The sequence below is a fragment of the Monodelphis domestica genome, chromosome 5 (assembly GCF_027887165.1).
Source record: "Monodelphis domestica isolate mMonDom1 chromosome 5, mMonDom1.pri, whole genome shotgun sequence".
Classification (NCBI taxonomy): domain Eukaryota; kingdom Metazoa; phylum Chordata; class Mammalia; order Didelphimorphia; family Didelphidae; genus Monodelphis; species Monodelphis domestica.
In genome coordinates, this window is record NC_077231.1 from 271,418,606 (window position 1) to 271,446,543 (window position 27,938).

At 38.5% G+C, this 27,938-nt stretch overlaps 1 protein-coding gene across 1 annotated transcript in view; it reads left to right on the forward strand.

Annotated features, from left to right (window-relative positions):
* The first annotated feature begins 3,285 nt into the window (after positions 1–3,285).
* The window catches only part of FAM171A1 (family with sequence similarity 171 member A1), a 184,812-nt gene continuing 160,159 nt past the window's right edge, over positions 3,286–27,938 (forward strand). Inside the window, exon 1 of the mRNA XM_001368430.5 lies at positions 3,286–3,690. Coding sequence (XP_001368467.1) covers positions 3,594–3,690 — 97 coding nt within the window. The 5' untranslated portion in view covers positions 3,286–3,593. The remainder of the gene's footprint in view (positions 3,691–27,938) is intronic.

The window sequence follows — 27,938 nt, forward strand, 5'->3', positions numbered from 1 at the left end:
GAGAGTCCAAAGGAAAGATTTGCAATAACTCTTTCCTCTCAGCCAAAGTTGACATTTTGAGACACCTTTACTCTAGAGTTCTCAGTGAGAGTTATTTTAGGATATCCACATATTTTTTAAAAAGGAGAAAATAACAAGAAGGGGGAAGTCTAGATTATACAGAGATCTTTTCTCTAGGGGAGAGAGGGAGAGAGAATTTTAGGTTGGTCACTAGTGGGTGAGTAGAGAATTGAAAGAGGATTTAGACTTTTTCTTGAATGATACGTAGAAACCAAATAATCAAACGTGTACATGTTATAAAACAGGCCACAAACCCTAAGTTATTACATTCCTGGCATACATTGAGAAATTAAATGTTTGTTAAGAGAATGAAAATCTTGAATGTTAGTGGCTAAATATATACTCTTTATAAGGATAGGCAGATGGGGTTAATGAAGGAGTTAGTGCAAAGGAATTTGTTCTGCAGCATGGATGAAAGTAGGTGAGACCATTGCATTCAATGCATTTAATCCACATCTATTTATTTATCAATTACATTTGGGAACATCTATTGCATCATCATTCTGTTTCTACTTCTTTTCAAGCCCAGATCTAAGATCCCAGATAATAACTATTTCATATTATTATACCAAGTTACAGATAAGGAAACAGACTTGGAGAGGTTATATTACTCCCCTAAGGTTGTATAATAAGAGGGAAAGGCAGAATTTAACTTGGATTTCTTCTAACCCAAATTTGGTGTTTTCCCCTTCATATCCTTGTCCCTAAACTTTTCCCTCTTCAATCCTGTCTAAGGAGTGTGGAATGAATGGAGGCCTTTTTGAAAAACTACCACTCCTTTGGGGTCTTTTGCATTTCTTTTAAAAATTCCACTAGACTTTAAAAATTGGGAGAGATGTTCAAGGTCTTAATCCTCCTTTCAGGAATAGAATTTCACTTCAACAAGAATTGTCAACATTTATTTCCCCCTTGAAGATTTCAAAAAACCAAGATGTATACAGAGAATCTCAGTTGAGAGATGCTATAGCCTGGTGGATAGAGTGATGATTTGTGGAGTATCTGGAGGACCAGGTTTCAAACCCTATCTCTGATTCTTAAGTTTCTGAGCCTCAATCTCCTCATCTGCAAAAATAGGGTTAGCAAGACCTCTCATACTTGTCTCATAGACTTTGTTATGCGAGGATCAAATGAGAGTCATGCATTACATTTTATAATGCTAAGTGGCAGTTATATATTCTATATCAAACCTCACTCTGAAAATGACATGATCAGTAGTTAAATACACTATGCTTACCATAGCTAGGCAAGAGATCAAGGAAATTCTTCTTGCTTTTGTTTAGCCATCTGGTTGTCTCAACCTCTACCCCTACCCCTACCCTCCTGGGTACAGGTGCACAATTTGCAGTAATTATAGGTCTGGTGCCAAGAGTAACTAATATTAGAGCATTGTTGGTCCCTCTGCTGCCTGGTTTTATTGTACTATCCCTGTCTTTATAATTTGTCTATTAGTAAGTCAACTGGGCAAGGGTCATACTTCAACCTGTGCAGGGGTAGGGTGATTACTGAGTGCTGGTTCTTAGTTAATAAAATAATGATAAGTGAGACTTTCAAGAGAAGGACAGTCAGAGACACAGAGGAGAGAGAGACAAAGAAGGAAAAAGAAAGAGAAAGGAGAACAATAGAGGAGAGATAAGAAAGGGAGCCTTAGGAGAAAAAAAAGGGGAAACACAGGAGACAGAGAGACAGAAACAGACAGAGAGAAGAAAGAAGTCAGAGAGAGGAGAGATTAATCAGAGAGAAAGAGATAGAAGAGAGAGAGGAGAGTGGGGAGAAATTGAAGGTTTGTACAATGATTTACATGTGTAATCTCATTGGTGTCTTACAGGAGAAATAGGAGTAAATGTTTTTATTGTAAATCTAAGAAGTTATGGCATATAAAGGTTATACTTATCTAATATTCCATAGCAATAAAATGAATTTCAATAAAATATTCAAATTTTAAAAATCAATGAAATAAAAAATTCAAAATGGAAAAAAATAATAGCCCATCCCTTGTAGCTCTGAATCTATGATCCTATGAACCATTCTATTGGCTTAATGTTTCTGAAGCAAATTTAGCTATGTAGGTCTGTGTAAGGAATCTTAGCTAGTTTGTAACAAATGTTACTAGTTTAAGTGGTGTATATTGCCAAAAAAAAAAAAAAAGCCTAGAAATGTGGAGTCTGAGGAAAGTGTTTCAAATCTTGGCTCTGCCACTTGTTATTTATGTGACCTTTGGCAAATTCTGGGCCTCCATTTCCTTATTTGTAAAATAAAATGTTTATAGCTAGAAAAGGCTAGGCTGGGAAAAACCTTTTTATCAGCTCCATCAACCAACATGAATTGATACATTTAAAGGTGGGTACAAAACAGATTAGAATTAAAATTCTATTGCCCCTTTTAATTTAACTTCAAGTCTCTAATCTCTTCGGGGAATATCCTAAAGGTTCTAAGGAAAGGCCAAACAGCATTCTAGGTTTTCTCTCCTGTCCTTTTTCCTAGATCAGGGGCCTTATAATTTTTTTGTGTGTTACAGACTCCTATAGAAAGCTGATGAATCTCAAGGTCTCCTCAAAGTACTAGTATAAAATAAAAAACAGAATTATAAAGGAAGGTAGTTATATTGGAATCCAAGCACATTGAATATTTTTAAAAACAAGTTCATGGATCTCTGGTTTCAATCCCCTGATCAGGAGGAAGCAAACTGTATATATAAGTGGAATGAATTAAGGCTTGGAATCAGGATTCAAACACTCCGTCCTTCCTTTTACTAAGCTGCCTGACTCAGGACTAGTCGCTTAACCTATCTGTACTTATCTGACTTAAAATGAGGATGGCTAGATTCTTGTTTCCTCCAAGATTCCTTCCAGCCCTCAGTCTAAGTGTGAACCCATCTTTTTATGCTGGTTAGATCCACGAGCAATGGGAACAATCTGAAGGGGAGGTCTAGCCACCTGTGGCCCAAGGGTCGCAGTCTGAGACAGATGAGATGGAGACAGGACCTCTCCTCGCCGCCCCCCCCCCGCTCCCTCCCTCCATGCCACTGGCCGGCAGATGGCATCATGAGTCCGGCTCGTGGGCCGCGTCAGGGACTGGGGGCGAGCCAGCCCGCGTGCGCGCGTGTGTGCGCAGGCTGGGGGGAGAAGAAGACTAGGCCAGGAAGGGGTTAAATAGTTGGTGGAGCCTCAGCCGCCGCCGCCGCCGCCGCCGCCGCGGCGACTCTTTGGGGAAACCCAGCAGTGTGTGGAGGCGAGGGGAGCGAGCGGGCGGGCAGGCGGGCGAGCCCGTGGGATGCGGAGCCCGGGGGCCCGCGGCGGCGGCCGGAGGAGGAGGAGGGCGCACAATACCGCCGCGGGGAGCCGGGCCAGCAGCAGCACCAGCATTAGCAGCAGCCGCCGCCGCCGCCGCAGCATCCCGGGCCGGAGGCGCCTGATGCGGGCGGCCGGAGGATCAGCAGCCGCAGCAGCAGCTCGAATCCGAGCCCAAGCCGCCTCCACCCCCGCCACTGCTGCCGCCTCTCTCCGACACGGTGCCTGCGGCTGCGGCGGGTGGCAATGAGCAGGTCCGCGGCGCTGCTGCTGCTGCTCTGCCTACTGGGCTGCAACGTGTGGAAAGCGGTGACCAAGACCTTGCGGGAGCCCCGGGCTCAAGGTCGGTGCGGGGCCGGGGGCCGGGGACCGGGGCGCTTTGTGCTGGCGGAGGGACTGCGGAGGCAAGGCGGATGCCGCCCAGAAGGGGGAGGATCTGGGGGCTTCATTGTGTTCGCCGCCGCGAGGGCCGAGGTACCCCCGGGGCAGATGCTCCTGGCAGGGGGTGGGGGGGAGGGAAGGAAAAGGGGGGGCACCAGCTGCTGCCGCCGCCACTGCTGCTTGAATGGAGAGCTCATTGCACTGATCCTTGTGTTTGCATACACACACAGCACACACAAGCACACCCTTCCATCCCTTCCTTTGGATTATTGAGAGGAGAAGGGACCTCACCTCCTTCTCCATTCTCTCTCCCACTCCCTCCTTGGCAGGCTTCGTTCCAGAAAAGGGGGGGGGGCGGGGCGGGTTGCGGGCGGAGCAGGACTCTGGCCTTGGTTCTTTTGTTGGGTGCCGGTGACTGGAAGGCTGTGGGGATTGGAAAGATCGCTGCTTTCTAGCCCCTATCCCTCCAGGGCTTCCTCTTTTCTCCTTCCTGAGGAGTGCCAGGGCGCACCCTTTCGCCCTGAGTTCTGGGAGAATTGGCTCTATTCCTGCCCTCTTCCCCACCCACCCCCATGCTGCTGCTGTGAGTCCCCCACACTGTTGCACAGAATAAAGCGCTCTGCAGCCCTGGAAAGTTTCTAGGGTTTTTTCTTCCACTACTCCTTATCAATGATTATTTCTGGACCCATAGTGCCTTCCTGGGAGATGCAGGAATTAATATCTTCACACCCTCTTTTATTCCACCCCCACCCCACCCCCCAATTAGGAGGGAAAAGGGCCTTAAAGAACTTTTATAAATTTGGGCCTCTTTATATCCTCAGCTTACCTGCCTCTGGGTTCAAAGTAGTCCTTCAGACAACTGACAAGCCCATCTTTTGTTTTTAAGGTAGGATTTTAGCTTGGGGAAACCTGGATGCGTCCTTTTGCTTAGTTTCTCTTGGAGGATACTAATCAGAAAGGGGCTGCACTTTAAAAAGAAATCGAGGTTCCTGGCTTGGACTGGAATTGTTTGAACTCTTCCCAAGCCCTCAGGACTGATTGGTCCTAGTTCCCACATCTTATTTCCAAAGCACCAGAGAGGAGTTTGTATGCAACAGAAACTCCCGGTGTCCTTTCAGCCTAGGGAAGCACCTGTACTGGACAAGCAACTCAGCCACCCCTCATTGTGAGGTAGGAGATGAGCTCTCCCTCGTTATTTCTGCTAGGAGAATGCATTTCTCTGTCTTCCTTGTCTATGACAAGTGGGGGGAGGGGGCGGAGGGGAAAAGAGCATAGATAGGAAAGAAGAGAGGGAGAAAAAGAGAAGAGAGAAGGGAGAGAGACAGAGACAGAGAGACTATTCAGTACTGCCTGGACTTAACATCTGAGAGTTTGTCTCTCCAATTTGTCACAGTGAGGTCCTGAACACAATCTGCTGGTGTCATGTCATTACCTACAGTATCTAATAGATCTAATGGAACAGTCTCTTTCTTTGATTCTTATCCACAGGTTATCAAATTAGGTTTTCAGTATAAATAAGTTAGAAAGGTATGGTGCAGGTAATTTGCTGGCAGATGATCAGGACATCATAATTTAGTGCAAAAAGGGACCACAGAGATTATCTAGTAAACTGAGAAAATTGAGGCCAGGAGATAAGTGACTTGGCCAAGTGTTACCCCGATAGCTCTAAAGAACAGTGTGTATCTTTGGTTCCAAGTTCTCCAAGTCTAATGACCTTTCTTCTATACTTGTAATGACAGAACATTCTTTTATCTGCCAAGGATTCTGTTGAACTGTAGCTGTCTTTATTGTGACATCATATTTTAAAGAACTTTAGACATATTTGTACTAATTGGTCTTTTAGTAATTACCCAAGGTCCTTTTGACTTTTGAAACAAGTGGATGTAAACAAGTGGGTATACATTTTATAACAGCTAATTAAAGATTGGTGGGTTTTTTTAAATGACGATTCCATTGTGAATTTTCATACTTTAAGTCTAAAACACACTTCAGAGTTATGTTTCCTAGTAATCCAATTCTGTATATAACAAAGTGATTAAAAGTGACATAATATGTAAAGTCTTTATATAGTCACTTCTGATATAATATATAAACAGGGTGTTTACCACAGATGTCTTGGAATCCCAACCACTGAGCCTGGTCATGTTTTAGACACCATTAACTTGGCATGTTTTCATTTGTTTCCCTACCCTTTGTCATTTAGGATATTTAAAGAGGTAGTTGAGCACAACAGTTACACCAGGAATTGGTGTCAAGGTCTATATGGCCAGACAGGTTGAACCATGTTATCATTCTTTAAGGAATGGGGAATTTTAAGTTTCCACATCTTTTAGCTTATCCTTAATCTATTATACAAGGTGAAATGCCTTAATGTTAGTTTATCTTAGTAGAAGGAGCCCTTGGTTTGGAATTAGGAAGACAAAGGTTCAAATCCTAACTTCTGAGCTTACTAACTGTGGGACCTTGGGCAAATCACTTCATTTCTCTGGACCTCAGTTTCCCCAGTTGTGAAATGAGATTAGACTAAGTCATACAAAGGTTCCTTCCCATCTCTAAATCTATGATCCTATGACCCAATACAAAACAGAATACAGCTGGACTTCATTTCTGAAATAGAAAACCTGTAGAAAAATTGTACTTGGGATCAACACACTGAAGCATCACCATAAAAATTGATCAATAATAACAATCTTGGCCACTCACTTGACCTTCTTTGTTCCATAGTTCCTCATCAGTAAAATGATGGAATTAGACTAGAAAAAATCCCAGGTACCTTCTAGCTCTATATGATCTTTGAGAGTTGTTTTTAAAATTAAATTTTAAAAATACTTTAAAAAAAGGAAAATTGAGCTTGGCTCTTTCTGTAACCTAGTTTTTAAAAGCATTGTTTTTGTTACTAAAACTAGTTAGTGTATTACAGATTCTTTTGCTTGAGCTTCTAGACGGTATTGAGAATTGTATTGAAAAGCTATTGAAAGATAGTCTTTGGATATTCTTAGAGGTGTATGTGTGTGTGTGTGTGTGTGTGTGTGTGTGTGTGTGTGTGACAGAGAGACAGAAAGAGGGAGAGAGAGACATTGAAACAGAATTTGGGACCGAGATGGATAGGTAGATGGAAGGATATCCAGGGTTTTGCTTGGGCTCAACTCTTAAAGTGTAAGAATAAGTTGCAAGTGGGTCAGCATCAAACTGATCCTTAATTAACCAAATGCACCACAGTTTCAAGGAATTTTTTGGTAGGAGCTATTTTTGACAATTATTGATCATTTTTCGTGGTGAAGTTTTGGTTTGTTGATTCTAGGTATGATTTTTCTACAGGTTTTCTGTGCTCAGGAATGGAGTCCAGTGTGTTCTGTTTTGTGTTGGGTCAGATGATCATAGATTAGGAGCTAGGAGGGAACTTAAATAGTGATTTAGTCTCACCTCACTTCACAACTGAGGGTATTGAAGCCCAGAGAAATCAGATGACTTGCCAGAGGCCCCTCAGTTAATAAGTAGTAAAGCTGGGATTCAAACTCGAGTGCTCTGGTTCCAAACCCAGCACTTTTTCTACTTCAGTACACTTTCTATAACTGACATTGAAGCTGGGGCACACTTTACCTTTTGTTTTAGAAGTTTCATCCAGGTGCTTTGGGCAGAAGCATTCTGATTCCCTTTGAGCCAACCAACATTTGAGGTACATAATGAGAAGCCAGGACTCAGTGGCCTCTGAGGTCCCCTTCCAGCCCTGGATCTAAGATCTTGTGAAGCTTACCTCTTAGACACATCACCAGCCTCATGTTCTAAGAATTTAGTCTGGAACTTCTCACTCGGGGCCTCTGTGTTACAAGAGGCTAGGCATATTTGAATGGATTTGGATATGGAATAGAGTAGAATATCTTTGCATATTCGTACCTGAAAATGTGGTCATGTTCCCTGAAGATCACTGAAGAAGGTACCTCTAGAGGAGAGGCTGATAAACTGTGCAAATATATGCTGTGTACTTCTGAAGCCAACTGTCCATTTGCCTATAGAAAGGTCAGAACTCGGTCCTAAGAACTAGCTCTGGTCTGTGTGATCTATAACTTATTTTGAGTTATCCAACGAGGATGTATTTATAGACAGAGTAAGCTTGACTGCTTTGTTATCTCTGAAGATTTAGAGGACCAGACAAATCCTGACATTTAGGGGTGCATTTTGGGTGTTTTTCCAAGAAAATAGTTTTTTCTTAAGCTGGGGTTTGGGCTGTCAGAGTGAGCATTGTGGAATCATGTCATAAACAATATGCCAAGCAGCAGAAGACACTCTGGGAATTACCCAGTCTGCTTTATTTGTGTTGAAGTTGTGTAAATAAAACACCTGGTATCACACTTTAGGAAAGTCTAAGATTTGGAATTAACAGAGGTCTGCTGGGATTCCTTGCCAGCCAGGTGAAAGAATTCCTCCTAGAGACAGTCAAAGTGTCTGGGAATTTGAGGGCAAGTCTCTTGCATAGTTTTATGAGGTTTGGTTTTTTTTTTTTCTCTTCTGTTTGCTTTTTAAAATTTTACGTTTTTGTAATCAGGTAATTGAATTAAACTAAAAATCGTCACTATATGGAAGGTAGACTTTTGTAGACTTCTAAAGAATTATCTCTAAAAGCACGGACATTCAGAGTCAGTATTTGCGACCATGAGCTTGTCTTGTGATTGAACTCCTATTTTTTTTTTAATTTCTATTGTCATTAGTAAGTACTTGCTCTTTCCCCAGAAAGTAGTAGTTACTAATCAGAGGGCAGAAGCAGATGACAGAGTAGATACAAAACACATACACACACACTTTCCAAGGAAGGTTGGGTAATTAGCATAATCCAGAGCTCAGACTGCAATCAAAAGTTGAACCAAAGGGTTGATTTAGACTTAGAAGAGATCTTCTTTCTATGAAAGTATCCATATAGAGAGTTTAGAAGACCATCTAATCAGACCTGTTCATTTTACACCTGAGAAACCTGAGGCACAGAAAAGTTACTCTTTATTAGTTTATTATGGTCCTTAACTGTAGGAGTTTCTTTAGACTCTATTCTGGGTCCCGTTCTCTTCTTCCTCTACTGTCTCTCTTGGTATCTTCATCATCTCCTATGGGTTAAACTAGCATCTCTATGTAATTGACTTCCATATTATTCATCAACCCCAATTTCTCCCCTGAGTTTGAGTCCCCGCATCACTAATTGCCTATTGGATCTTGTCATAATGGGTTTCCCAGAGACAACTTAAACTCATAATGTCCAAAACCAAACTCATTATCTTTCCCTCTAGACTTTCCCCTCATTCAAACTTGCCTTTTTCTCTCCAAGGCAAAAGCATCCTTCCAGTCTTTGATTATCTCCCTTGTTTCCACACTTTCCCTCACCACACATATGTAGTTGTCAAATCTTGTCATTTTTGTAACTTCTCACATCTGATCACCTCTCTATTCATTCAGTTCAAGTCCTTATCGTGTCTCCCCAAGTTGTTATAAAAGTGTCCTAAATGGTATTTTGCTCCAAGCCTTTCCTCATTCCAGGCCTTACTATGCATGGCTAACTTATTTTCATTGAGCACAGATCTGACCATGAATTCTACCCTCCCAAATTGAATCAAGTCCAGTAGTTTCTTGTTGCCTCAATGATAAAATGTAAACTCTTCTGTTTATCTTTTTAAAATTCTTGCCTTCTGACCTAATAGCAATTCTAAGACAGGAGAGCTAGGCAATGGGGGTTAAGTGATTAAAGTATCAAAGTCATATTTGAGCCCAGGTCCTCCTGACTTCCGGCCTGGCATACTAGTCACTGTACCACCTACCTGCCCTTGGTAAGCTTTTAAAGATTTAGTACAATCTGGCCCCAACTCATTCCTCTAGCTTTATTGGACATTACTCTCCCTCTTGTGCTCTATGATCTAGCTACTGGCCATCCCTTTTTTCCTCCAATGATATTTGCATCTCCTGCTTCTGGACCTTTGCATTGGCCATCCCACATGCCTAGAATGCACTCATTCCTTATGTCCACCTCATAAAAAGTAAAATCGTTTTCTTCTCTTAAGGTGTGGCTTAATAAACTCCATCTTCTGCATGAAATGCTTCTCAACTCCAAAATGACTTTAACTACTTTTCATATTTTGTGTTTGTTTATTTTGCTTTTATGCTGATATATTTTGTGTGTATCTGTCTTCTCTAGTAGAATTTCAGCTTTTTCCAGGTAGGAATGGTTTTATTTTTTACATTTGTATTCCTGCTGCTTAACACTGTGTTCATCATGTAGTAGGTGCTTAAGGAATACTTTTGATTCAGTGATTACACATGGGTAATGTTAGAAGTAGGATTTGAACCCAGTCCCTGAGATTCCAGGGCTAGTGCGCTTTCCCATTCCACCCTTCTGCTACCTTGCAGAATGATAAGCCTTAATATTGTTATAAAGTGGGCAAGAGTACAATTTGGCAAAGCTTTATAAAATGGCTACGTGCCTCCACAGTGCCCTGTGTGCTTGGTATCAAGAATACATGACTAACAGAACAAGACAATAGCAGTTCTTACTACATTATTCCAGTTAAGCAATTTGGGAAATCCCAAATCAGCAGCCTTAGAAATAGAAGGAATCTTTTTGACTAAATACTAGCACCCAAAAGGACAGCTGTTTTTTGTTTTTGTTTTTTTCTGTAGAAGTTTTAGAGTATGTGTGCTGCACAAGAAGGGTGTTTCCTGAATGTGGAGTGATCTGAATGAATAAATATTGACCAAAGAATTCTAGTAATACATATGGGATATTTGTCTTCCTATATGTAAAATGTGTTTTTATTCTCCGAAATACAAACAGGAACTATTGCCTTAAGAGTAATACTGATGTTAAAACAAAGCAAGTTCCCTGAAACTTTGTTGTTCAAACAAGTTGGCAGGTATCTTTAGAAAAGGTGTTTCATTTGTCAGTAACTTATCAAACTCTTTCTATATGTAGGCAATATTTTATATCTATGAGTTAGGCTAGAAACAATTCTCATGAACCATTGGCCTTTCGCAGAAATAGACATCTTCCAGAATTTCTGGCTTTAGAAAGATAATCATTTGCAGATCAGGAAGGAATTTTGTCCATTCAGAGAAAGGATATCAAGCAGGATGATGCAGTCTAGACAGTGGGGAGCTTTCCTTTGGTAACACAACTCTTCTCTGAAGGTTTATCACTATCAAAGATCCCCTTGCCCTCGCATACTTTCCCTAGAAATACCTTGTAGTATTTTGGACCTCTCTCAAGGGATATTATGTCACATAAACCATATTAGAGACTATGCTATTTTATTTGAATTTAACTCCTACAATTCACGATTAGATTCAGATAATGTTAAGTCTTGATCTGATATTTATATAACCACATTCATCATTACTGCCAGATTTATGTTATCTGGAGCCTGCCATGAAATACAGTAAAGAAAAAGCATATTGAGGTAGCGAGGTAGTACGGTAGCCTCAGATTTAATTTCTACCTAAATCAATTTCCTCATTTGTAAAATGAGATAGTAAATATATATGTATATATGTGTGTATACATATATACAAATATATGTGTGTGTGATTATAAAGCACTGAATCTTTTAAAAAATCTCTAAATTTTAATCTTCTTGGGAGATTCTCTCTGTGACTCGGTGACTTTGCCATTTGTTTATCATGTTTTCAAAACTTTCAGCACTGTCTTCTGAGACCATGTTCATTAAAAAAAAAAAAACTTAATGATACCAAGCTATCATTTCTTGAGGAGGGTTTGATTTTAGCAATAGCTAAAAGTAATACAGAATCCTGACTAGTAAATAAAATGAGCTATCAAGAAGAATTATTTTGTTGGGGGTCAAAAAAGTAAACTCTTAGTTTGTGCCCAAGTGTTAGCCCAGAAGTTCCTCATTATTTGGTTTTCATTACATAGCTTTAGAATGGCTTCCTACTACAAAGGACTGTTTGACTTTGTGGGATGAGTTCTCCTTGAACAATGTGTATGATGTCAAAGAAACAAATCAGCATTATTTTCACTTGAGATTTTTGTAATTTGTGCTTTTAGAGTCTATAGAATTTCAGAGCTTTTCATAATGGACTTTGACACTGGATTTTGATGCCATCAAAAATTTTTCACCATCATTTCCTATTTTCCTTAGAGAGAAGCCATTTTTCTCAATTTCCCTTGAAAAAGCTAAATGATTGAACACTTCGCTGTTTCCATTTCATTGCTTGAGAAGCATGATCTGTACTTCACAAAGATACTAGTGGTGCTTTAGTTTTCTTTCAGGATTGGCTTTATTTTCTTCACCTAAATTTAATTCTTGTCATTATCACAGACAGTTTTCTCTTGGAATAAACCAAATCTTTTCATCACATTTGTTGGTCTTATGTTGTGAGGGGTTGGAATTTGTCCACCATCATCAATCATCATCATTATTGTCATCATCATCATCATCATCCTGGAACTCCTCTTTTGTGTTAATCAGAAATTTCCTTATGGACAATATATAAGGTGACCTTGGGCAAGCCACTTCAAAACTCTGGGATACTCATTTCTGAAATGGAAATAATAACTGCATACTCTACAGTGAAAAGATCAAATTAGATAATTTTGTAAGACATAGTTCTTTTGTTTTATAGTGACACAAAACAATAGGTGTTCCATATCTATAGCAATTACCAGCACAAGAAGAATTGGCTTATTTTTACTATTTTTTCATCATTCATTCTTGCCTTTTATTTTTATATCACTTATCCCCTGAAACTGTTTTCCTTTCTCCAACCCTCTCCTTAGTTGAAACTTTCCTTGTAACAAAGAAAAACATTTAAGCAAAACCAATAGATTACATATATACTACATTCCTCATACATATTACCTCCTTGTTCTGATAAAATGCAAGTGTATTTTACCATCATTTCTCTAAGACTGAGATTGGTCTTTACAATTAGACAGAGTTCCACTACTTTTTAGTAGTATGTTTGTTTACATTACTATAGCACTTGTATATCTTGTTCTTATTGTTTTGGGAGTCAGTGGGTTCTTTTAAAACATCACTGATATTAGCTGTAATTTTCCTTGACCTCAGTTTCCTCATCTTTGTAAAAGAAAAGTATTGGGCATGATGGTCTCTGAGGACCTTATAGCTCCCATTTTCTCTATGCCTATTTCAGCCTGTACCTGTTCACATTCCTTTGAATTTTTCATATTTTTATCTCTTATGGAAAGTTAATATTTCATTATTCTCATTTACCAAATGTGCATCATCCATTTTTCAACCAGTAATTGGCTTCTTTTGTTCAATTTTTCCTATGAACACAGACACACACAAAACACTGCCATTAATACTTTTGAAGGTATTATAGGACCTCTATCTCTTTGATTCCTGTGGGAAAATGCCTAGTAGTGGGATCAGTGGGTAAAAAAGTGTTATCAAATTAGCAACTTCTCACATAATTCAAAATTGTTCTCGGGAATCGTTGGACTAATTTGCCACTCCACCAACAGTGAATGAGTGTCTGTCTTCCCATAGCTTATCTGACATTGCCAATTTCTGTCTCTTATCATCTTTGTCAATTTGAGAGAGATGTGATGAAACCTCAGAGGTTTGTCTTCAAAGGACTACACAGGTTTAAAATGTTGCAACTTGTTCCCATTATAGTCAATTCTCTCTTGCTTCCAAGAATCACACAAAAAAGCTTGTCTCGATCCACTGAGCCACCTACCTGCCTCCATGCCTCATTGCTTTTTAATCAAAGGCTTCTCAAATTAGTATTACTCCAATTTATACTTCAAAATACCCCAACTTTTAATTATGATAATGGGGTAAAGGCTTTGGCCCAGAGCAGAGGAAAATGGACCTAGGCCAAGGCAAGAACCTTCTGCATGGTTCTTAGCTAGTTTCCAAAACTCGGACTAAGATAGAGGTCAAAGTTGCTCTTTTAAATTTTACAAATGTGCCACTTTACCATGCACAAAAATGCAATTATTAGTAGAGGTTCTCTCTCTCTCTCTCTCTCTCTCTCTCTCTCTCTCTCTCTCTCTCTCTCTCTCTCTCTCTCTCTCTCTCTCTCTCTCTCTCTCTCTCTCTCTCTCTCTCTCTCTCTTTCTTTCACCTTAAGCAGAATTAACCTAGAGGTGGAAATGAAATATGAACCCCAAATTTCACCTAATTATAGCTCATAGTTAGTATTCAGATAGCACTTAAAAGTTTGCAAAATGGTTTCTCATTTGATGTAGACTGAAGCTTCAGAAATAGATATATTTATTAATATACTACCTCTAATACTAAAATATAATAAAAATATATTAATAACAATGACATAGCAAAGAATGTTAATGTTTTTAAAGCTGTCCATAGACATTATCTCATTTGAGCCACAGTCAGTGAAAGGCAGAGGCAGGATTTGAGACCAGAGCCTCCAATGATGTCAAATACAGAAGAATCATTCTACTGTCTAGCACTACCTCCCCTTTCCACCTATTGGAGAAAAGAAAAAGGGAAGGAAAAGAAAGAATCTAGAAGGGAATTTGGAAATGTTACAATGAATTCTCTTTTCTTTTTTCATAATAAGTTATGAAGGGAAGATTATTTCCAAAGTAGGATATTTTTTTAGACAGGTCCCACCTCCCTCCAATTCTGGTCATGTTTCCCTGTACCTGCTACAGAGCTTAGGACAGTTATTTTGTTATTTTAGCACAATATAAGACCTGATCTCCTAAAGAAGGGAATAGGCTAGTACTTTACAGCAGTCTTAAACATATGGAAGCATACTGTAATCCTGGTCCTAGATATTAAGACAAAACCCTGCATAAATTGTACTTTTGTGGATCTTTTTAATGGCAAATAGTTGTAGTTCAAGGTTTCTACATACCTGTACTGGATATACTTGTAATGCCTTATTACACTATTGTGATTATGATTTATATGAATTAATATCAATTTCATATATAAGTAAAAAATGAAATATGTATATATACATACATTTTATGCCATTCTTGTACCCTTAGACCTTTTTCCCTTACCCAATCCTCTCCCTAGTTGAACCTTCCCTTCTAACAAAGAAAAACATTTAAGTAAAACCAACAGGCACAGAATCTCTGACCATATATATATATATGGTATTCCTAATTCATATTACATAGTGTATATATAATGTGTATATGTATATGGGGGTGTGTATTTATATATATGCATATATATGTGAGTGTTATATGTATATGTGCATGTGTATATATTATATACATAAATACATATGTGTGTATATATATTGTTATTATTTTAATTTAGAAGGCTGTCCTTGGACCCAGGAAGACCTGAGTTTATTTTCTGCCTCTGACCCCCACTAACTATTGACCTGGGTTGAGAACAAAGGCCAACTTAGGGACAAAAGTAGGGTAGGTGTGGGTATTTGACCTTATGGAAGACTTTTCCATAAGTGTCCAGGTCAGTACCTGAGGAATGACTTGGTGCCTGTTGATCTCTAAGTTGTGGCTAGAGGGCAATGAAATCTGGTTTCACAGTCTGGATTGCCATTTTTAAGACCTAGTTTTCAGTTCATCTATTCTTGTCCATGACATTCAAACTCTTCATTGACTTCGTTATTCACCAGCTGCTTGCTCCTCCTTAGCCTGCATTGCCCTCTCCTCTCACCTCCTGGTTTCTCTGACTTTTAGTCCCCTATACTGGGACCAACCTTTCCCAATCTGCCAACCCCTTCACCCCAACTCTGAGTACCTTCTGTCTGAGATCACTCTATCTATCTAATGTTATCACCATTAGAATTCAAGTGCTTTGAGGTCAGAGACTATGTTTTAGTTTTGTTTTTTTTCCTTTCTATCTTCAGCAATTTTTTTAGTATCTGCCACACTTAATACATTCATAATAAATGGAATGATAATTTTTATCTGATTACTTTCAGTGGCCTCAAGTCCTGTGCTTGGGGAATATTTTCACTGTGACTGGTTGTATTCACCTTAGATTTAGCTCATCTCCTTTCCCTCACTTCCCAGACTCAGATTGCTGACAAAGTAATTTCTGTTAATGGTATCATTCATTATTCTACTTGGAACTAGAAAGACCAGAGTTAACTATACCTGGAAGGACCAAGCTGCATCAGTTACTACAACACGTTTTTCATGCTTTTATCAAAGAAATAGAGATAGTCAATTGGAAATTTTTATTTCAAACTAAAAGTTTTAATATATGCTTCTACTTATTTGTTCTTAGTACATTTGCTCAGTAAGAGAAATTACAGTAAATTATGGTAAAAATTATTTTTAAAATGATGTACCTGGTCCTTCTAATATTAGTCAACCACGTTCAAAACCTCATGAACATCTTTGATTCTTTTTTTATCTCTGCCCTCATAGTTAATTAAATAAATGTTAAATAAATGCCTGCTGTGTCAAAACACTGCAGATGTCTATAGTTTATAGCTACAGCCAATAAGTCATTAACGCCTTCATGATTCTGTCCTTATCAGGTGTTTCATCTGTTTCTTTACTGATACCTCCCACTTCAGGTCTTTATTTCTTGTCTAGTTTCTGTAATACCTTAATAACTGGTCTCCTGCCTCTACTGTTTTTTGCTATCCATGCTACACCAAACCTGCCAATAAATCTTAAAAGATTCTGCTTTGATCACGTTGTTCTACTGTTCATTAAACCTTCAGTCATCCTCCTTTGCCTTCAGGAAAAAGTCCAAATTCTTTAACCTGACACTCCCATTCTTCCACTAAAAGAACCCTCCACTCTAACATCAAATGATCTTGGCTGTGTTTCCAAATCAATTCAAAAGTAAATTTGAGGACAGGAAGTGAGTTGAAAAGGGGACTCACTTTCCCATGAATGAGACAAGGCTTATGAATGAGGTGAGGATTCTGAAGGTACTCTGAATAATGGACAAGGTCAGGAGGCAGCATGATTAATGGAAATACTGTTGGCTCTAGAGTCAAGACCTGGATTCAAATCCTGTGTCACTTGGGGCAAGTCACTTAGACTTCAGCTATCATGTTCCTATGATGTCTCATCCTATAAATACCTCTTTAGATGAGTATGAATTCTACTGAAATACATTGAATTATTGATCATAAACAGAAGGAGATTAAATAAGGACAAATATACCTGGCAAGAGATAAATAATTAATATTTCAATAGCACGTTACAGTTTTCAGTTTACATGCTTATATTAGTTAGGTCGCATGAGAAAAGTAGTGAATATAGTTATATTATCTTTATTTTATAGACAAGGAAACAAGCACAGAAGAGTTGGATGATTTGTTTTGTTGGTGGCTAGATTTGAGCCTAGGTTTTCCAAGCACTAAGTCCAAAAATGTCTACACACACCTCCAAACTAGATAGTGACCCAAGCAGAAGAAAGACAATATGGATATAGAAAAAAATAAAATAAAATAAAATAAAAAGATGAGAAAGTCATAGTAACTAAAGATCTACTCAAGACTTCATACTATAACTGTGTAGATGTGTGTATGTGTGTGACAGTGACATAATCATAGAGTTAGAGTGTTGCAAGGATCCTTAATGCCCATCTAGTCAGTCAATAAATATTTATTAGGTGTTTATGTGTTCAGCACAATGCTAAAATCTAGGGATACAAAAAGAGACAGAAGATAGTCCCTACCCCCAAGGAGCTTCCAACCTAATGAAGGAGACAGCATATAGACAATTATGTACAGATGGTGTATACGCAAACTTCTAGTCCATCCTCTTGCTTGGAATATTAAATAAAAGTATAAGAACCATGAGACAGTACTTTTGTTATACTCCATTCCTTTTAAAAGATGGACTGGAGTCCAGTCCAACCCAGCCTTGGGCTCCAGAACTAACGATGTGGAGGTCTTGGCAAGAGTTCAGAGAAGACCCACGAAGATGATTAAAGGGTTTGAAAATAGGACCCAGGAGGAAAATTAAAGGGAACTCAACTGTCTAGAAAAGAAAAGAAGAAAGAGAATTTTAATGTCATACCCACAGTAGAATGATCTGGTCTTCATACCATTTTCTAAAGGGATGAAATTTCAATTCATAATATGAAAATTTTTGATGGACAGTGCCAGTATCCCTGTAACTTTAAAAGTTTATTTGTTTGTTAATAAAATTTTGCCTGATCAGTTACATAATATACAATGAAAAATAGAATCAGAGCAATTATGCAAGTACAATGTATATAAGATTGATTTTTAAATTCATCAAAATGACAAGATAGAAAAAGTCAAGATTGGAAGGGCTAACAAAAAGATATGGAGGTGAATCAGTGGATTGAGAGCCAGGCCTAGAGCCAGAAGGTCCTGGGTTCAAATCTAGTCTCAGACACTTTGTAGCTGTGTGACCCTGAACAAGTCACTTAACTCTCATTGCCTAGCCCTTAGTGTTCTTTTGCTTTGGAACCAATATGTAGTAGTGATTCTAAGATAAGAAGTAAGGTTTTTATTTTTTAAGCTATGGCAGATAATATGCTGTTGATTTGTTTTTATTTATTTTATTCATTCTACACAAGAATTTGGGGATTATGTCCAAAAAATAAAGTAACTAAAGTGTCTCCTCCCCATTAATATCTCTCCCAGTGAAATATATCTCTCTCAATGAGAGGCATATACAAGTAAGTTAAGAACAGAAAGAACTTTCCCACTTCTTCCCCTTCTCTCCTTCTACATTTTCCCTTACACACACATATACCACTTTAAAGCTACAAAGAGCTTTATATTTATTGTCTTATTTGATCCTTACAATAATCTTGTGAGAAAAATTACTCTTATTACCCCTATTTTATGTATGAGAAAATTGATATCAAGAGAGCTTAAGTGACAGCTTGCCCAGGATTGCACAGCTAGTACATCTCTGAAGCAGAATTCAAACTCAGGTCTTCCTGACTCTTAATCACTTCAGATTCATTGTGCCATACCCTAATATGTAAAAATAATTGAAGCAACATATTTCTATAGCAAAGAACCAGAAGTAATATGGAATGATGCAGAACTTCAACCAGGCATTCAAGGAAATTGGAGATGTGGAGAATTGAGTTTGGAACACTGAACTAGACCTGAAAATAATTGCTATGGCTTTGGAATACATCTTCAAGGAGCAGTTGCTGCCTGCCCCCTCCTATGTTCTTCCTTTCTCCTCTGTATCCACTCACTTGTCAGCTTAGACATCGAGCATCCTGGTGTCTCTTCCATTCCATTTACTCTCAGCTAACCTGGGAAAGGGAAGGTTGGCAAGGTCCTCAATAGAGCTCCGAATGTCTGGCCAAAAAAACAGATTGGGGAATGACTAAAGAAAATATAATAGGCGAATGTTCTCAGAGGTCTGCTGGAAACTAAAAAAAAAGTTTCAATGACACACTTTTAAGTTTAATCTACATTATTATAATTTTTTCTGCCACTTTGTTAAGTCTAGATAATAAGCATAATAAGTCACATTTTGTAGCATTTGCTGCTTTTTAGAGTGTACATGTTCACACTGAAAATTTAGCAATTGGCTCTTGGTGACCAGTAGGTGCTGGCTCCAGCACACCCCCGAATTTAATGCAATAGTATTACTCCAGAAGAAGTGATATAGGTAAAGATTACAGAGAATTAGAGTAAGACTCAAATGAACTGATAAAGAATGAAATTAGTTGAACCACAAAACACAAACCACAAAACGGCCTTGTCCCATTAGTGGAAATAATGAATCCCAGAAAGTAGCCGCATAATTCTAATTGGACTCTAACTTATATGATTACAATTTCAAATAGTGCAAATTCAGATAGATGCCACCACTAAATAGGATTCACTGTTTGCACTAATTGGGATGTAGCCATTTATGCAACAACTACAACAGCATAAAAGGAAAAAAACCACATTTTTTAAAACCCTGAAAACTGCATAATTATTATGAACAAATTTGACCCTTGAGAAGAACTGTACACCCCTCCCTTCACTGAGGAGGAAGGTGAATGGAATATGGCATATGGCATCTGGTTTGTTTAATTTTATTTTACTTAGCTACTTTTTCCTCTTCTTTTTGAATCTTTGTCACCAGGGATGGCTTGCAGGATAGGGACACAGATATTTGGAAATGGATATGCTGTAAAAACAAAAGGAATCAAGTGAAATTATATTTTCTAAATTAAAAAAAAGGGAATCCAGAATGAGTCATTATTATCTCTTTAGGATACTTCAAGTAATTTTCTATTTATATAATGTAAAGCTTTTAAAAAAATTAGGGCTGTGTTCAAATTCTATTTTGACCTTTTGTATAAACTATTGTTGATATGCCTTTTCTAATTTATCATCCTAATGAAGATCTTTTTAAAAGAACTTCAGATTGAGTGTCTTCGATGTTAAATGTTGACCTTCACCCCTTTTTAAAGAAATCTTAAATGTATATAGTTGTTAGAGGGAATAAGTGTTGATGGACTCTTTGGACCTAAGCCAGATTCTTCCAATATGTAAGCCATTTCTTTCCAAGACTTCTTTAACCCTTCATGTATACCATAGAAAATGCTGAGATAAGTACTTGAAGCAATGTAATTTATAAAATGGAAAGGGTTCATGACACTTCAGAATTGCTTGCTTTATGATAGTCAAAAAATCAGAATCTGTATTTGAATGAAACATTTTAAGACCATGATTCCAGGGCTTTAGTGATTAAATAATACCCACCTTTGGACAAGGGGGATGCTTAAGATACATAAGGAGACATGCATTCTGGGGCATAACCAATGTGGGAATTAGGTTTGTTTGCTACATTGTGCATATGTGTGAAAAAGGGTTTTCTTTCAAATGGATGGGACTGGAAAAGAGAAAAAAATAAATGCTTGTTAATTGAAGAAAATTAAAAAAAAAACATTTTTTTATGGAACTCTTAAAAAAATTACTAAAACATTGCTATGAAATCAGGGTCACACCTCTTTATTCTTCCAAGATGATTTGCTGCATTAGTCAATTCAGAAGATCTAAGATCTTTTTGGTGAGTTTGTTGTTTAGTAGGAACAACAGACCCTTCATGCCAAGCTCAATGAGGGCACAAATTCTAAAGATGATTATTGAATTGAAAAACTGAAATTTTCTGCCTACCTTCTACACCTATTTACCAGTGTACTGGTATATAGATAAATGTTTTATATAAATGTGTGTGTATGAGTGTGTATGAAAGAGAGAGAGAGAGAGAGAGAGAGAGAGAGAGAGAGAGAGAGAGAGAGAGAGAGAGAGAGAGCGAGCGAGAGCGAGTGCCTTGTTGGTGCATAGTCTGGACTTCTGACTTTACCTGTCCATATGGCCCTGCATAACTCACATAAAACTTAGTTTCCTTATCTATAAAATGGGGATAATGATAGTACCTACCTCATACCGAGGATGATGATTGTTTTTGTGCGTTCTTGTGCACAAAGACACTTGTGCACGAAGATTTAAGTGGAAAAGTCGATGCACAGAGACAATCCCACTCTCTCGGCGTTGGAAGCCTGGGTCCAGTGGCATGAAAAGTCGTTAGACCTGGAGACTTCCTCAGCTGCATTGGATGGCTGTGTTGTCTTTTGTGCTCCAACACGCCCTAAGCACTCCACAGTGCTTTGCTGCATCGCCATCTCAGCCGTTGAACCTTCTTATTGGTTTCTTCCGTCTGTTCCGCCGAAGCAGTCTTCACATGCTGGGTGAGCAAAGCCCTGGTTCACCAGGGGTCGATGACCCGATGGCTATCCTCACAAGGTTTAGCCAGCCTGTCGGAGCCGTTGCCCAGGGTGTGGCCGCTGCCCCATGCTAGCAGCTACTGGGAGCCACAAGTGAGAGCTGGGTGTCAGGTGGGGGTTAGAGGCTGGAGAGCTGCCCTAGGAGGGCACGACAAGCCCTCCATACCAGAGATACTACTCCTCCCTGAGCACCCCATACACCCCAAAACTATTATATATATATATATAATATATATACACATATGTGTATAGATATTATAGAAAGTGATGTCTCTTCATATATATATATATATATATATTGTTTGCAAATCTTAAGACACTACATAAATCTGAACAACTATTATTATTGGTCTGGGGAGCTCTTGGTGTGGTTTCTGTTAACCAAATGCAAAACTGTAAATTATTTTCTTTGAGAATCATCTGATGTATTCAGAAATTAAGTGACTTACCCAGGTCACACTGAACTCAGGCCATCCTGATTCTGAGGTTAGCTGTCTCAGCACTATACTATATTTTCTAAGAATTGACTATAGCTCCAAGGAACATAGATTTTTATTCTGCATAGTACATCATTTGTATGTATAATATAATTATAACCCCTGCATCAATAGAGGTGTCAGTCCTGTGGCATTTGTTTGGAACAGATAAGATTCCATTTACATGGGCATTAATTTGTTATAAGGGCATTTAAAATTGCCCCCATGAATGTTCTTTCCTTTGCCTCTGTCACTTCCCTGGTTTTATATCTGGATGGATTTTTAAAAATTTCTTTGAAATCTTTTCTTGCACGACTGCTCCTAAGATCCATGTATATCAACTTTTTCTAGTTGTAATATGAGAATGTTGGATTTGCATGTGGGGTTTTGTTTTATTTTTCCAAATCCTGAGAATTACACACAGCCAGGAATGTAAATTTATTAAGAATTTTATTTTCTGATTGATTAGAAAATCATTTTCCTGTCTTAAGGAAACCTATAGTATATAATACCCTGTAAGGTAGTTTAGATGAATTTGTTTATATAACCCCAAGTATCTCTTTCCCTTTGTGTGTATGTGTGTGTAGGCAGTCTTGACTTCTGATTTCATGCATCCCTTTAATCATGGACAGCTCACTTAAAGTTTATTTTCTAGGCATCCAATTCAAGGAGCTTTGCTTTGTTCTGTATCCTGGTCACTATTTAAAATATTCCCATCTCATTAGAAAGGGGAGGTCATTGGTTGATTATAGTCTTGTTTCTAGAGGTGTTTTCTTTAGAGCAAAGATCCCCTGATCTTCGCATGGCTGACAGATCTCGCCTTTCTCTTTGTTGCCATCTGCTATAATTCTTTTATGGTTGTGTGGTAAGGCATATGGGGAAAGGGTTAGAATAGTTAGAATATTCAACTGGTGGGGGGTGGAGGACACAGTGTCTTAGCAATCTGGTCCAGTTTGCAGCCCATCTGGTGGAACATGGAAAACCCCTTCAAAATGTGGCTTTGATGTGTCATGCTTGACAAGAAGAGGCTTGTCTATCATTCTCTGGTTTAAATGTTACTGTTATCAGACTAGTAAAATCTTACTTCTTTGCCCTGACATTACAGTGACAAGCTTGGTTGGCATACAACTTAGTTTTGAAAAACTATCAGGTTTTTTTGGAGGGGAGGAAGAAGGGAGGAGGAAATTTCTTCTCTGTAGATTCTGGGATAAAGTGGTGGAGAAATTGCAAACACCATTCTTCCGCCTGCGCCTAAATACTCTTTCCAGGCCATCCACCCCTTTTGACAAAAAAAGCAGGCTATTATAAAGTGTCCTCTACACACACACACACACACACACACACACACACACACACACATTTAGTGCCTTCTATGAAAATCCACTCTAATGCTCTCAGAACGCATTTGGTTTTTCAAATCAATACATTACACATTTTCCTTCTCTTTTTCCTGGTAATAGTCTCCATCATTGTTCCTTTTCACTTGAAAATTTTTCTAAACTAAATGGATACATAGACCATTTTCCATGACTGGATTGAAATCAAGTTTACTTCAAATGAAATATAAAACTGATGTGAATTCTAAATCAATACACATTTAAAGGCTTCCTGAGTGTTAAGTGATTTTGAAATAAGAGCTCAGTTGCCCTTTAGATCCCAGAAAAATGACTTTATGTGTATTCATTAGTGATTATTTTTAAGTCAGGTAGTAATAATAGTTCATTTCTACAGCTTTTTTTAGGATTACAGGCTTTGCTCACAGCAGATCTGTCAGGAAAATCAAGCAAGTTTTACCTTTTTTTTCCAGGTGAGATTATGAGGTTGAGGGATTAAAATGATTCGTCTGAGTCCTAGGGGTAGTTAAGTGTCTAAGGTTGGGTGGAAACCCATGTTTTAGGATTAAACTTTTAGAACCCTTTCCTCTCCAACCGGTGTCTTGTGATATTTATGCTGCTTAAGCTTGCTGATTCCTTACTATATCTATTAAGTCTTTGTGGTAGAGATTTGATTTAAGTGGCTTTTGAAAGTAAGCACCTTCTAACTTTTTCCTTTGGTTTTAAACCTTTTTTTTAAACCATTACCTTTTGTCCTTAGAATCAACACTAAGTATCTGTTCTAAGGAAGAAGAGGGCTAAGGTCTACGCAATTGATGTTAAATGACTTGCCCAACATCACAAATCTAGTAACTGGCTGAAGACAAATTTGAACCCAGGTCCTCCCGACTCCAGGCTGGCCTTCTCCATCCATTGTGCTATTTATATACCCTTTTACTCTCTTACTAAGAGAAGGAAAGGGAAAAGGGGGGGAAAAGGCTAAGTCTCTTTTTTTGTTTCATTTCCATTAGTAAGATTGTTATGCTTACATGAGATAAAATCTTATAATTGTTTATTTCCATATTACAGGATCACAAATTTAAAATTAGGGGGCAGCTAGGTGGCTCAATGGATAGAGCCCCAGGAGGACACGAGTTCAAATTTGGCCTCAGCCACTTTCTAGCTGTGTGACTCTAGGCAAGTCACCCAAACCTGATTGCTTACCCCTTGCCCTTCTCACTTAGAGTTCTCATTGAGTTAGAAAGCAAGGGTTTAAAAAATGGGAAGGGGGAATTTAAAACTAGAAGGAATTTAAGAGTCCTAGTCCAAAATCCCATTTTGCAAAAGATGAAACCAAGGTCCATTTTGGTTAAGTGATTCACCCAGGGTCATTAAGTGGGGAGGATTTCTGTAGGGTCTGGATTGGAAGAACCAAAATCATATGAGTCCAAATCTAGAGCTTTTCCCAGTAGGATAGTCTTGTCTTCCAGGAATGAAAGCACCCACATGTCAGCTGATAAGGTAGCTCTATGCCTCTGCCAACAGAGAATTGGATTTAGAGACAAGGAAGACCCAAATTCAAATTCAGCTTCAGACACTGATTAGCTGTGTTACTCTGGGCAAGTCACTTAACCTCTTTCTGTAAAATGAGGATATTAACAACACCTGCCTCTCAGGATTGTGAGGGAGGAGGAAGCATGGAGGAGAGGAATGAGATAATATTTAAGCACATTTCAAATCTCAAAGAACATATTAACTGCTAGCTACTAATCATTTGGTGCTGTGACTTGGGTTATGTGCTGGTATCTATAGATTTTGACTGTCCTTGACATTGGTTAGACTATTGTTCTAGAAGGGTGTTAAATTTTTAAAAGCATTTCCTCCCTATTTATATGAGAAATATGATTTAGAGTTGAAAGAGGTAGACTTGGTGGTCTCTGAGGGCCTTTCTAATTCCAACTCTTATCATCCTAATGTAAAAAACACAGCATTTGTCATTATTGTAAAGCAGAGAAGAGAATCTGATCCTTGGGGTCAGGCTATTAAGTTCCTGACCACTTGGATAATTGAATGTAGAGGATCCATAAGTTGCTCAATACTAATTACAAAATATGGAATGCCAAAGTCTTCCAATAGGCTAGGACCAGTAGCTTGAGGATTACAAACAGACTGATATTGTCTTAATTTAAAGAACTTCTAACAAGGCAAGTTGCCTCCAAAGAATGTGGACTGGCTCCTTAGAGAGTGACCTGCTTCTTTCTGGACCTGTGAGCAAACCAAGGCTGGGTTGGATGACCATTCATAAGGGACACTTTAGCACAGGATCCACACTTCAGGAAAGAGGTTGAGTTTGTTGACCTCTGAAGTTCCTTCTGACAGATCCTCTGATTCTCATTCTTCCATCATGCTATTGTCAGAAGTAGAATCCAAGTCTTTTAGCATTGAAATCTAGTATTCTTTCTACCACAAAACCCAACGCATGAACCCTAACAACAATGCCCTCACACCTTGAAATGCTTACCATTAGGGCCAAATATGTAAAGTGATTCCCCTTCTCTGTGGAAACTTAACTGAACTTATCTGTCAGTTCTTTTTCTCCCTTACCCTCCAAAAATGCCTTATAGCACAATTTTACAAGCACTATATAAATGTTAGCTATTGTCATCATTATCACTTGTATATATTGTCCTCCCACCCACCCAGAGAAAATATAAGTTACCTGAAGGCAGGTACTTTCATTTTGTCTTGGTATCAATACAACCTAACATGTGTCAGTGTTAAAATGAATGGTTTGGCTAAATATATGAAAAATATAAATTTTTTATTTACAAAGGAGAAATACAAAAGATTAGAGAAGATATTAACCTATCTAAATAAATATTATTCCAGTGGTTGGCTCATCCAGGACTTATTAGCCTTCAACTGGAATTAAATTCTCTCCAGAATACAGGAAGGGAAAGCCAGCTATCCACTCACTCAAGTTCCTTCCAAGAGGCATGACAAGATAATGACTGGAGCTGAAGGTGACTCCTGAGGCTGACTATTTCCTTTGAGCTGGCATTCTTCCTTAACTGACTTCCTTCTTGAAATCCAATGCCTTCTTGAAACCAACTTCCTTCTTGGAGTCAACTTCCTCAGCCCTAGAAATTTCACAAGGGCCAATCACATTTTCCAAATTGTCTAACCCTGGGCAGTGTTTGTGGGAACCGATTCTCACCTTCTGAAGATCGATTTCTCATCAAAAAGGTTCAGAGTTTCCTGATTGAACAGTATCTGTGGGTATGGACTCTTAAAAGAATTCACAAGTTTCCTACTAATTGAGTTATCACCCATTTTCTGGAGTCATCACTCATTTTAGTAAGTGTCACAATTCCCCCTGTGATTCTTTGGGAGACTAATCTCCCCAATGAATCATTTAACATAATCAGTTTATGCTTCTAAAGATTTTCTAGCTACAGGTGCATACAATATTTCACTTTCTAAGACACTACAATAGTTAAGAGATAAGAGGGAAATGAAAGAGAGATCAAACCAGTGTTTGCTAGGCACATTGACAATAAGCCAATTGGGGGCAATCCTCTTAGCATACAAGTTTATATCCAAAATACTTGAGTTCAACCCCCCACAGTTCAATCAGTTATGCGCCAAGGTTCATTCTGGGTCTTCTGTTGCTGTGGAGGTTGCCTCAGGCATCTTCATGGTGTCTTCTTCAAACAATCCATTTTCCTAATGCAGAGAGTTATCCTAGTTCCTTTCCCTGAAATTTTTTCTCAGATGATTTTTAAATTTTGGATTTTATAGCAATTATATACCCCCCAAAACAGATACCTAATTTATTATTAGGTAATTAATAAAATTCTGTTGATTGAATGACAGAAAAAAAGAGAATAAAAAAGAGTTTCCCATGGCTAATTGCCTAGAGAGAAGTTTACCCATACCAATGAGAGATTGAACAGTTCTGCTTATTTGTGACAATTTACCAGGACAATGAAAGGAATTGGTAAAAATGGCAGTTTTGGCCATAGAATCAGGAGACAACTCAATTCAAATTCAATCCCTGATGCTTATGAACTGCTATAACCATGTAAGTAAGTCATTTACCTTCTTGGAGCCCCAGTATTCTCATCTGTAAAATCAGCACCATTAAACATCACAGAAACATTTTACACAGGGTTGTTGCAAGGAATAGATAAGATCTGCAGAAATGCTTTGCAAAGTTTAAAGTGCTAGATAAGTATTAACCATGGTAAGTATTATTAATAGTAGTAGCAGTATTGCCTAGCTTGGACATTGAGGGATCAGATGGAATTTTCTATTAAAGCAAGTATTCCACATACATCGAGAGGTAGATTCCATAATGTGTTGTCCATATGGAAATATCTGTGGGCTGTTCTCTCCCAGTAGGGTTGCTGTGGAAGTATCCAGTAATGTTGACCAGAGTAAAGTACCCCTACTGAGTTTAAATACTTTTAGGGGAAAAAAAGAACTTCTTTATAAATGGAGTTTAGAGGGGAAAACCTGATCATGCTAGGGCAATATCCTTCTGTCTGGTCTAGACTATCACTGATTTTTAGTGGTGTTGGATACTTTTGTTGCATTTTCTTCAAACTTCATTTCCTATGCCCCTTGTTCCATTCAGTGTTTTATTGGCCAAAGGGAATAACTCAGCCGTAACTTAGCTAAGAATGCTGAGCACAGTAATAAAGCCCTTGAAAAAGGCCTCAAGCAGAATCACCAGTGGTGTTTATAAGCTTCGTAATA